Source organism: Berghia stephanieae, chromosome 6, assembly GCF_034508935.2.
Source record: "Berghia stephanieae isolate SIO BIC M18660-M18661 chromosome 6, UCSD_Bste_1.3, whole genome shotgun sequence".
Classification (NCBI taxonomy): domain Eukaryota; kingdom Metazoa; phylum Mollusca; class Gastropoda; order Nudibranchia; family Aeolidiidae; genus Berghia; species Berghia stephanieae.
Genome location: NC_088365.1, coordinates 42,231,095 through 42,243,594, shown reverse-complemented (window position 1 = coordinate 42,243,594; position 12,500 = coordinate 42,231,095). Strand labels below are relative to the sequence as shown.

At 34.4% G+C, this 12,500-nt stretch overlaps 2 protein-coding genes across 2 annotated transcripts in view; both read right to left on the bottom strand.

Moving 5' to 3' along the window:
• The window catches only part of LOC144975044 (uncharacterized), a 241,463-nt gene that overhangs the window by 10,836 nt on the left and 218,127 nt on the right, over window positions 1-12,500 (bottom strand). Inside the window, exons 22-24 of the mRNA XM_078918719.1 lie at window positions 11,014-11,242; window positions 10,542-10,652; window positions 3,623-3,831 (exon numbers count right to left, since the gene is read on the bottom strand). Coding sequence (XP_078774845.1) covers window positions 3,623-3,831; window positions 10,542-10,652; window positions 11,014-11,242 — 549 coding nt within the window. The remainder of the gene's footprint in view (window positions 1-3,622; window positions 3,832-10,541; window positions 10,653-11,013; window positions 11,243-12,500) is intronic.
• Window positions 8,402-10,256, bottom strand: LOC144975548 (uncharacterized). Its single transcript, XM_078919709.1, has 3 exons — window positions 10,240-10,256; window positions 9,844-9,940; window positions 8,402-8,729 (listed from the first exon to the last, which is right to left on the bottom strand). Exons 1-3 carry the CDS (start codon window positions 10,254-10,256, stop codon window positions 8,484-8,486), a joined length of 360 nt encoding a protein of 119 aa, XP_078775835.1. The 3' UTR covers window positions 8,402-8,483.

The following is a 12,500-nucleotide window of genomic DNA, read 5'->3' as shown; positions in this document are numbered from 1 at the left end:
CCGAACTCCCCATGGAAATTATATATGCAGACGACATTGACTTTATTGGCCTCAAACAAGTCAGTGTAAAATTAATCCAAAAGGCTTTACAAAAACACCTAACTGACGTTAATACTGACAAAACAGATGCAACATTACTGTCAAGGCAGAAAGATGGTTGGAGAGTCACGAAGAAAAATAGGATAATTAATAGGAGACAAGGATGATGCAGAAAGAAGAAAAAGTTTATCGACGGTTGCACAAAACATAATTACATATTAGATAGATAGATCTATCTATATGGATTAGAAAAGATAAAATAAAAATAAACACTAAAATCATATTATACACAAACTTTGTAAAATCCGTTCTTATATATATAAATGCCGAACATGGGCACTGACTGGAACCGAAGAGCAAAGATTAGACAGATTCCATAGAAAACAACTGAAAAGAGTCCGGAATATACGATACCCCAGAAAAAATAAGCAATAAAACACTGTATGAAAAATGTAATGAAAGACCCTTATCCATTTCAATCCTGGAGGCAAGATGGCAGCTTTTGGGCATATACTCAGAAGAGATGAAAATATACCAGCTAATAAAGCCATGAATACGTTTTTCACCCCATCTGGACACAAGAAATATAAAGACAGACCACCCACGTCAATTCACACTGTCCTGAATCGAGACCTAAAACGTCTACAAAATAACAAAGGACTAAAATCAAAGGATGACCTTATGAAATTTGCATCCACAGCAAAAGACCGTGAACTGTGGAAGGAATTGACACATGAATTGAGAGGCAACCAAGACGTCCCGATCGGATGATTAAGAAGCAAGGCCTTATGTCAGTAAGTCAGTAAATCCATGTATGTATGTATTATTTAGTGTATGCGACTGGTGTAAAGATCTTTGTGAAGTATGCGTGTACGTTTGATCAAGTGTTTTGAGGTTTAGTCATTGAAAGAGTACTGTTATTATTATTATTATTATTATTATTATTATTATTATTATTATTATTATTATTATTATTATTATTATTATTATTATTATTATTATTATATTATATTATTATATTATTATTATTATTATTATTATTATTATTATTATTATTATTATTATTATTATTATTATTATATTATTATCATCATCATCATCATCATCATCATCATCATCATCATCATCATCATCATCATCATCATTATTATTATTATTATTATTATATTATATATTATTATTTTATTATTATTATTTATTATTATCATTATGATTATTATTACTATTCTTCATCTTCTTCTTCTTCTTCTTCTTCTTCTTCTTCTTCTTCTTCTTCTTCTTCTTCTTCTTCTTCTTCTCCTTCTTCTTCTTCCACTACTACTACTACTACTACTACTACTACTACTACTACTACTACTACTACTACTTCTACTACTACTACTACTACTACTACTACTACTACTACTACTACTACTACCACTACTACTACTACTACACTACTACTACTACTACTACTACTACTACTTCTCTACTCCTATATTATTATATATTTCTTCTATCTTTTATATTATTATTATTATTATTATTATTATTATTATTATTATTATTATTATTATTATTATTTATTATTATATTATTATTATTATTATTATTATTATTATATTATTATTATATATTATTATTATTATTATTATTATTATTATTATTATTATTATATTATTATTATTTATTATTATTATTATTATTATTATTATTATTATTATTATTATTATTATTATTATTATTATTATTATTATTATTATTATTATTATTATTATTATTATTATTTATATTATATATTATTATTATTATTATTAATTATTATCTATTATTATAATACTATTATTATTTTATCCAACGTGAAAAACGGAGCACGTAATGTTTCTTTTATCAAGGCCAAGTTGGGATATAGTTTTGAGTTCGTTTTGTTATTCAAAATTATGCACATACAATACATACACAATTTCATTCTCCCACACACAAACACACACAGACTCCTACCCACACAAGGTAATTATATCATTTTAAAAAATCAAGCTCTACTCTAAAATAGGAAATATGTAACCAAAGGACACAACAAAAGAATTCCATTGACGTTACAAGAAGATTTCCATTTGAAAATAACAAGGCTTCGAGAATCGATAACAATCAACCATTCCATTGGAGGCTGAACTTCTAAATCACAATTCCACTTAAATTAATTGTACAGAAACGTCATTATCTCCTAAATTAGCACCAGGAAGTTTTACTTAGATGTTGAAAAATGTCTTATTCTTTAATCAACATTATCATCTGCCTCGTCGTCGTCGACGTCGTCGTAATCGCCATCATCGTGATCTTAAATTCATCAACTAACTAATTTCTAAACACATCATTTAAATCATGAAATATAATAAATAGCATTATGATACTGGTACTAGAAGAGAGAGAGAGAGAGAGAGAGAGAGAGAGAGAGAGAGAGAGAGAGAGAGAGAGCGCATCATCATATTGTTTCACACAAGTGCTGGATCCATTTCATAGTCTCTTGGCTGCAGGTTCTTAAGCCAGTGTCAGTGCACTTCGGTCCCAAGTTATTCTCCAAGAGAATAAACAGACGGAGAGAGAGAGTGTGAGAGAGAGAGAGAGAGAGAGAGAGAGAGAGAGAGAGAGAGAGGAGGGGAGGGGAGGGGAGGGGAAGGAAGGCTTGTGGTTGAAACGATGAGTGGTTCATAGTGGTAATCATAGTAGTGATGATGGTGGTAGTAGTATAATTTTGTTTTTTTTAATGAGCATTTATGCAGCGCAATATTAACTAAATGTGATCTTTACTAGCAATCAGCAACATTTGACTTATAGGGCGACACATGACGCCTGTTTAAGGCAATTTTACATTTTTTCCAACATAAACTCGCTGTTAACGGCCCTGTACTTATTTTACATTTGAGTACGGTGAGAGAATGTGAGTTAAAAACTTCCAAAGGCTCAACTAAGTGCCGCCCAGAGCGGGTACTCGAAACCAGGACCTTCTGATTCGAATGTCATACAACAAGACCACATTGCAGCATAAACTATAGTAGTGGTAGTAGTAGTAGTAGTAGTAGTAGTAGTAGTAGTAGTAGTAGTAGTAGTAGTAGTAGTAGTAGTATGATAGTAATAGTATAGTAGTAGTAGTAGTGTAGTAGTAGTAGTAGTAGTAGTAGTAGTAGTAGTAGTAGTAGTAGTAGTAGTATAGTAGTAGTAGTGTAGTAGTAGTAGTAGTAGTAGTAGTTAGTAGTAGTAGTAGTAGTAGTAGTAGTAGTAGTAGTAGTAGTAGTAGTAGTAGTAGTAGTAGTAGTAGTAGTAGTAGTAGTAGTATGTAGTAGTAGTATAGTAGTAGTAGTAGTAGTAGTAGTAGTAGTAGTAGTAGTAGTAGTAGTAGTAGTAGTAGTAGTAGTAGTAGTAGTAGTAGTAGTAGTAGTAGTAGTAGTAGTAGTAGTAGTAGTAGTAGTATAGTAGTAGTATAGTAGTGTAGTAGTATAGTAGTAGTAGTTTAGTATGTAGTATAGATAGTAGTAAGTATATTAGTGAGTAGTAGTAACGATTCCTTTAGTGGCGGTGTTGTTATCCTGAAACAACTACCTCTTACCCTGTGCATCTCCAAGTGTCTCATTCCTTTGGAAATCTGCCAGGCAAACATCATTAATTTCTCATTGTCCTCTATCTGAGGGGCTCGGCTCTCCCTGACCACGCCATCACGACCGACACTCACGTACTGCAACGGGCTCGTACATTCGTTCTTGAGATAAGTCAGCAAGTCACCAAGATGTGCGAACTCCATTATGATGCACAATTGACCTAAAATCGAAAAATTTGATGATGATAATGATGATGATGGTGACGATGATGTGGTTCAGGAAGAGAGGAGGAGGAGGAGGAGGAGGAGGAGGAGGAGGAGGAGGAGGAGAAGGAGGAGGAGGAGGAGGAGGATAGTTATAATCAAAGTTATTGCGAGCTAAGAAAGACACTTTTTCGTTTGCGTTTGAGGATGAGGAAATTTAAGAGATTTGTGTTTTTCACTTCAGGTTTTGGCTAACATTTAATCCCAAGTATTATTGATGATTTCTTATGGTGGTAGTCACATTTCTTTTAGTTTGTCATAATATTTGTCAATGATTGTTGTTTTTCCGAAAAGTGGGTGGATCAGGTACTTACAGATATCAATGATTGTAGGATACTATCAAATCCCTATAAATATTGTTTTCATGTGGGTTGTCTTCAGAATAGGGACTCCTGTACTTGGTACAATCAAGACAATGAGTCAGCGATAATCGCATTCCATAGATTTTAATTATGACCTTCACATTAATGATATAAACTAAACTAATAAATAATAATATGTTTTAATAATTGCTATGATATGTGCGGTTACCTTGCTTTGTGATTACAACATAATGGTGAGCCGTTGGGAATAGAAGTTTAATCTTAGGCTTTCGCCAAAAAATCATACGATTTGATGACCACGTACATGAAAGTGAAAAAAAAGGTAAATGGAATCAAAAAATAAAATGATACCATTAATCACCACAAAAATACACCCAATACATACAATAATAATAATAATAATAATAATAATAATAATAATAATAATAATAATAATAATAATAATAATAATTATAATAATAACAATAGAATAACAGCAATAATATCTAGTATTGTGTTTGTAAATGAGGACCACGCTTATACCCCATTCGTTGACAATAAAGAAGATGGAATTTATATCAATGGTGATTCTGTTTCGGATAATAAAGTTAATGAAATTTAGTAACATTTGGTGTAACAAAATGGATTGGTCTGGGTAATCTTTGTCTTCCAACATAGATACCCCATCCATTTCTATCTTATTTAGCAAATTTATATCACTACGTAAAATTCTAGAATTCTGGAATTTTGACATCGTTGCCGTCATTTATCAAGGGCAATAGAATCGAATAGAGAAGTTACAGACATATTAGTTAAATATTATTAAGTAGAATTACAGAATTAATTCTCAAAGACAAAATCATGAATATCACAAACTTTTATGTAAATTTCCGTACTTCAATTCTTTGTTTTTAAGAATTTTACAGCGTTTGTGACACATTTAGGTAATTTCAGCGTCAGTGAAAAGGCAGAAAATGTGATAGGTAGTCAAAAGTATATATTTGTCAAAGGCACCTGCGAATAAATAAGACAAAGGGAAATTATTCAAATAGGGAGCTAGATGTATGATGTATATTCCAAGAGTACACACAGTATACTTAGTTTGAGATCGCTTAGATGTCTCACGCAGACACAATTCATAGGTGAAATACAATCAAATGTTTACAAATCATGATAGTCAAAACAACAACCATAACCAAAAGAAAAAAAAGTATTGCAGTTCATTACCGAGAGATAGTTTTACAAGACAAAAACTTTTAAAATAAATATACTCCTAAAATCAATACTATACATTTGACTGTTTCCCCCCTAGCCAATGACTCCTACCAGTGTCAGGACAAACCAATTAATCTCATTCCAAGACAGAGATTGAAGGTCAACATATAACGGGAGAAAAGACAGAGCAAGTGGCCTCCTGCCCATATAGTATTGATATTATATTTTGACTCACTTCATGTTTGGATATCGATGTGCTTATTAATAGTTTTATGACTAATAGAAACTTAGAAAAAGGGAACATAACCACGCATCTCGGACATTCATTCGTTATAATGTAAACAATGGTAGTGAATAGGATTCAATAGTCTGATGTCACGACCGACCAGCAACTTGGTTCTAAACAAAGAAAATTGGTACTTTTTATTCTTCATGCTGGCTTGAACTTTTTCACATGTCATGTGATCAGAATGTATAAAAGTCAAAACATGATCAGATTTATAATGATTTTCTCCTCTAGATACACTTTTATCCGGAGAAGTATTTCATAAGGGCGATGATGGAGATAATGGCGTCTGCCATTGTTCCAATAGTTTAGAACCAGTTACTAGGCGTCATTATGAGGGAAGTGACGTCACGTGACTGCTAAACCCTTTTGGTGAACATAGCGAACTGCACAGGTTTGACTATCAAATACCCACTGTTCTACCCCTTGACCAATAGATAGAACGAAATTGACGTTACACGCTCCTTTCTTATTGTTTTTAGCGAACCATTTTTATGAGTAGTTTTCACTAAATTCTATCAATCAGACTTATAAACGTTCAAGATTACACATAGTTTTGTGTGTTGATATGTTATTTCTGGCTGGCGTTTTAAACGTTTATAATATGGTCGAGAAAATAGTGTGATGTCATTTGGCGGTATAAGAACAATAACAATGATCAGAGAGACGTCAATTCCATTCACGCTATTGTTTTCTTTTTAAACCATGTTTGTTGGAGCACATTGAAGGTGTGCCACAAATCCAATGTTTTGATTGGTTAAAAATCTACTGGTTGCATTGCGAACACTTACAAGTTTAAGTGTTAACGTAAAAAATTGCCTAACGAAAATCGAGTCAGAGAGGTGCATTTATTTGTTACAGACAAATTCGAAAAAAATATGAACTATGAACTGAAACCAGTCTATGACCTTGAGCCTCTCAATAACCCTCATCGTAGATAGAACAAAGTAGCTCAGCAGTTTGTGCCAAACCTGACTTGATCTCAATTATAATTTTATGAGACAACTTAGGACATGATGTGTCTTAAGCGGCACATACACGATCAAACTTGCTTGACACCCATGCTTGACTCAAGCATATTTGATAAACATTTGATTGTGGATGGGCAAGTTTGATGGGAAAATGCTTGATGGATCTGATTTCTGTTGATACTTTTCGTCAAGCCGTCACACAAGTTGGATCGTGAGTGGGGTGCATCAAATTTGTTTGTCGAGCATTATTTTTTCACAAGCTGCAGGCGACGACACATCTCGCAATACTCTTCAATTTTCAATTGTTATTAATTATTTCAGATCACATTTATTTCATAGCAAAACAATGAGTGTGCTGCTGGAAGTGATAACTCAAAATGAGAAAAATATAAATATGTATACACTTCCTTATTTAACACAACACTTAGACGAAGGTATGTTTCGAGAAAAAATACATCATGGCGCCATCAAAAGAGGGAAAAATATGCTGGGGTTTATTGATGAATACCACAATTTGACCGCCTTATGGAAAGTAAAAAGGAAAGAGAACAGCAACAAAGATTTAAAAGATGCTGGATATGACACTCTACTTGTTAAATACAGGGAGTGGCATAACGATGTCACAAAAGATGACCTTAAAAAGAAGCTGATTCCATGAGGACATGTTTTCGCAGGGAATTAAATAGATTGCACTGATCTCAAAAATCAGAAGCCGGATCAGATGATGTATACGAGCCGTCACTATGGTATTTAGATTATTTTTCTGCAAGACAAGAAACACCTGCACCACCACAGAGCTCAATTGCTGAAGAGACCCTCGAAGTGAAATTGGCTAGACCTATTTGGCTTTATTTACGGGTGCCTATTTCAATCCCTTTCTTATTTTTTAAACAAGTTAATTTAGTCTGTTAAAGTAAGACAAAGCAAACCAGGTTTTCTGATTCTCAGATTCAATACTATTTAATTTCCAATACCATTTGAACAAGGGCAACAGAGACACACAAATAAACAAACTAAAAAACGATGGCTCCCCCCTCCCTTCTCTCTGCGCGACTCTGTCTCACTCTTTCTCTCTCTGTCTCTCTGTGTGTCTCTCTGTCTGTCTATCTCCCTCCCTCCCTATCTATCTATCTATCTATCTATCTATCTATCTATCTATCTATCTATCTATCTATCTATCTATCTATCTATCTATCTATCTATCTATCTGTTCTAAGCATTTCTCACGCAGCAAGCAATATCTGTCTTTCCTTAAGACTTCTATTTTCTTTAAACTCTTTTGCTTTGCCAGGAAACCGATCCATGGTTACAAAAATAGCATTGAAGAGTTTCACGAACAAATTTGTTCTTTCTGTCATATTCCTGTTGATCGTAGGTTGTAATCCTACTATAGTTCTCTTTGGGTGGCGCGTCGTTCACCATCATGCACCTCGGGGTTATAGTGTCCACCCAATCCACAATCCCTGGAGCAATGTATGTACCACATTTCCTCCTCAAAAAGTTATGCAAGTAGCAGCGGGGTAATGTTACAATGGTAGCTTTCTCTGATGACAGCATCATAGGCCTCTCTGAAACACCAAATCTAGATGCCAATTTTCCAAACACATTCTAACAATAAGCCGTGCCCAACTTAAGCGGTAATTAATTTTTTTTCCCGCAAGATCCAGTGTGTCATTTCCTACAAGACTGTTTGGTTTGAGAAGATTTTCATAATAAAACAAATGCATCGTCAGCCACTAAAAAGTAAGGCGCCTTGATAGTGTCTTCTTCGTGCGATGGTTCCGCCCCATGGAGTTTGCCACTTTCAAACATTTTTTCAAACTTTGAGTAGCTTATCACACCTCCATCAGAACGCGTCCATTTATTCCAGCATCGACCATCATGAACTCATATTTTGCATTCGCTACTGCCAGTAACACAATGCTAAATTGTTCCTTGTAGTTGAAATAGAATGAACTTGAGCCGGGAGGCTTTCTGATTTCTATGTAATTGCCGTCGATCGACCCAATGCAATGGGAAAAATTCCAGAATTGTCTGAAATCATCGCTCACTCGCTTCCATTCTTCAGCCGTTGATGGCAACTGAAATAAAGGAACAAATTATCCAGTTTCAGACATGTGTGAAAAATTTGGGCGCAACATTTCAATTCTCTAAATTCTTGTAGAAAATAGAATGTCCAATTTATGACATCTAAATTAAAACAAAATTATAATTATTTTTTTGTTTCAATGGTGACGACGATGGAACAGAAATCGTTGACCAAGACAAATACACCCATAATAAATCCACCAAATCACGCCCAACACCCAGATCCAGTTAAAAAGAAAGCGGATAAGCGCTGACAAGTTAGTTGTTATTGTCAACCAAGCAGATGAACTTATATCACTTGCCTGCCATCGAATGAAGGAACCAGAAGATGAAATCCTTACCCTGACCAAAACATGGGTTGGTGAATTAAGAAAATGGATTCTCAGCACCAACTTTTTTGCAAATAAAAAAAAAGCGATCAACGACATGCTATTTGTGGGTCGGTGTGAAAATCTGCAACGCATATTAACATCGGCCCATCTGACAGCCGAACCAGCACACCATTAAGCAGCATAAGTGAACCAGCTATAAATTCCTATGGCTACCTAGGAGGTCATCAAACTGATAATAATGCAAACATCCCACATATCCCACAGCAACCATCGACCATGCCGCCACAAAGACAAAATGAATTCTCGACTTATTTCGCAAATTTTGATCCAAACGTTTAAAAATGGAAGTTTGGATGACTGGAATTTAAAAAAAAATTACCTTACATTCAGATCATTAAAGGCTATCTACCTCAAAGCCACTGACAGATAAACATTTTGTACATATTGTTTGAATAATATATTGCTCAAATTAAACAAATATTTTCTTAATAGACATAATTTTTGCCCAAAGTCGGAGTGTTATTAAAAATAACTCTGGCAATACCGTTTGAATAGTGTTCATATTTTTTTTGAAATTAAACAAAATTGTTTCCTTGAGCATTAACAATAAATGATTGCCCTACATTGAGCTTTTGGCGATAAATGACACTGACATAATACCCACTTATTTTATCTTGTTGAAATAGATATTGTTGAATTCAAACACAATTGTTTTCTTACTATAATCGAATTTTTGCCCTATATTTGGTTTTAGATGAATGTATTGTTTTCTTACCTTTATGTACGACTGCAAACACTTATTCAGGGCACTGCACGTCTCCAACACTATGATTCCAATGGCTTGAGGAGAAATGGCATCATAAACTTGATATCTTCAAATGTATTCCCAGTTGCCAAAAATCGCAGAGTTATTGAAAGTCTGTCTGCGGGAGATATGGCATTACGCATATTTGTATCTTGTTTTGTTATAAGAGGTCTCACAAGCTCCAAAAGTTCATCAAATGAATCTTCGTTCATCAGCAAGAAATTCTAAAAATTATTGGGCCGAGTGCATCGCAGCTCATATAATAATTCAGAATGTCCAAACTTTTTGCACTGCAACAATCAAATTTTGGCCCACTTTCTTTTTTTCTGTTTTGTTTTTCTTAGCGAGGCTAAAGCTAGAGCTAACTCTGTTGGTCCATTCATGACAAACTCTTCGCGCAAACTAACGTTTGGCAAACAATTTTGTCCGTGTAAAGGCAGACATCAAACTGTTAAATTCATTTGATCAAACATGTCTGTCAAGAAAGTATGATCGCGTATGGGCCGCAATATTCATATTTTCGAGAGAAAACAGAGATGTTAATATAACTGAGTGTTGTGTGTGTTTGTTTGCTTGTGTGTGTGTGTGTGTGGGTGTGAGTGTGTATGCGCGTGAATTAGGCACGCGTATCGGGGTCTTTGCGCTTTATAGGAATATCACGTACTTACCCTGGTACACTGCCGACCCCAGTAAGCCTATTATATTTGGGTGAGATCCAACATTCATCATCTGTTCCAATTCATCCCTTAACACTTTTCTCTCTTCGTCATTGGCAGTATCTAGAGGATACGAAACTAAAGTGAATTCAAGTATTTACTTTTCGAAGAACCCTTAGTTCAGAAGAAAATAAAAAGAAATGTAGTAGACGTCTATATACAAAGCTTTAGTTAAATCACGCATAGAAATTAAGGTTCCTTAATTCTCATTTTATCAGATGCATTGGGGGGATTTATCTTTTGAGGCCTAAATAAAAAAACAAAACCAACCAACCAAACAAACAAAACAAAACAAAACAAAAAAAAATAGTTAAAAAATGGGCCGCATACAGTTGGACTCGAGCATGGGTCAAAAGCGAAATTCATAACACTAAACCACAAGGCCGCACATAATAAATTATAATCTCATAAAAATCTGCTTTACCTTTCAATTTCTTGATCGCCACTTTCGTTGCCTCTTTATCGTTAGAGGCCAGAAAGACTGATCCCTCGAAGACCTGACCGAAAGCACCGCGGCCAATCATGTTCCCCACTTCTTTGATACGAAGGCATTGTCGAACACTTGGCGCGCTGTTACACCGGAACTCAATGGAACTTCTGCTGGAGAACTGATATTCATCGCTAGGTGAGTAATGCGAGTTCCTTTGCATTACCTTAAAAAAAGATGGTAAGCAAGGAAAAAGACAGTGAAAATCAACCTTGCGGGTATAGAATATTATATCTTGGTGTAACAGATTTGGAATTAAATTTAACATAATTATGGTGACGCCGTTTCCATGGAAACAGCTTGTATTGCCTTCGTATGTAGTGTAGAAAAACATATTCATGACTCCTGGTGTCTCTGAAAATCACAGTTAAATCCTTCGTTCTGGGTTAATTACTGGTTATTTTTCTTTTTTGTTTTAATTTTTTTGTGTTCTTTGTTTTGTGTTGTTTTTTGTTTTGTTTTGTTTTTGAGGTTCTTGAGGATTTCTAATTGTTGTTCAGACGGCTTTCAGTCCTTCCTGTATTTATACATATATTTTTACAGAAATGACACGCTTTTGTTTAAAAAATGTTTTCGGCCATTAATTTACTAAAATAAATCATTTTCTCTAATTATTCATATATTTTGGTAGGAAAAAAATAGCATCTAGAATGCCAAAGATTGTATATTTTGACCTATTGTCACTAACTTTGCACAGTGGCATGGAGATTTAAGATTAAAGCCTACTCATAATTGCAAAAAGGGACCATGCTGACGCTCGCTAAGCGGACGATGTAGTGATTTATACAAAGATTCACTGTATGAAAGTTGGCTGTATTGAGATCTCGGCATTAGAAATTGCATTGCTTAAGTCAAGAGTTTTGGTGGCCTAAAAACCATTGAACGCGGCTGTTCTTCGTTTTTTTTTTTGGGGTTTTAATTTTGTCCGGTAACTGACTTCGGTATAGGAATTCCCGTTCATTTTCCTCCTTGTAACGGAGTCTCCCGGAATAAATGGTATTTGAGAAGACTTCAATACTTGCCCTTTCATCTCAGTTTTCATAGCAAAAAGAGAAGAAAGTTGGTTAAGTCGCTCCGGAACAAAACTTTTGACACAACACTAACATTCTATCAAGTTAGCTGAATTCCATTAACAATAGCTATAATAACCTTATAATCGTTTGAAAATTTTGTTTTTGGACTGAATAAATTGTAGATATTGAATGACCAATCTCCTTTTCCAATCCCTTCATAGTGGCAATAGATTAAAGAGGGGAAGCCCCTCATGTATGATACGCGAGTCATATCTGTTTCAACACATCATTTCCTCATATGTACAAACCTTTTTGCGATTCGTCGAAAATTCCAGGCGCTAAGGCATTTGAATTAGAGAACAATTCTCATTTTTTTGGTCGCGATAATAATAATAGTAATAATAATAATAA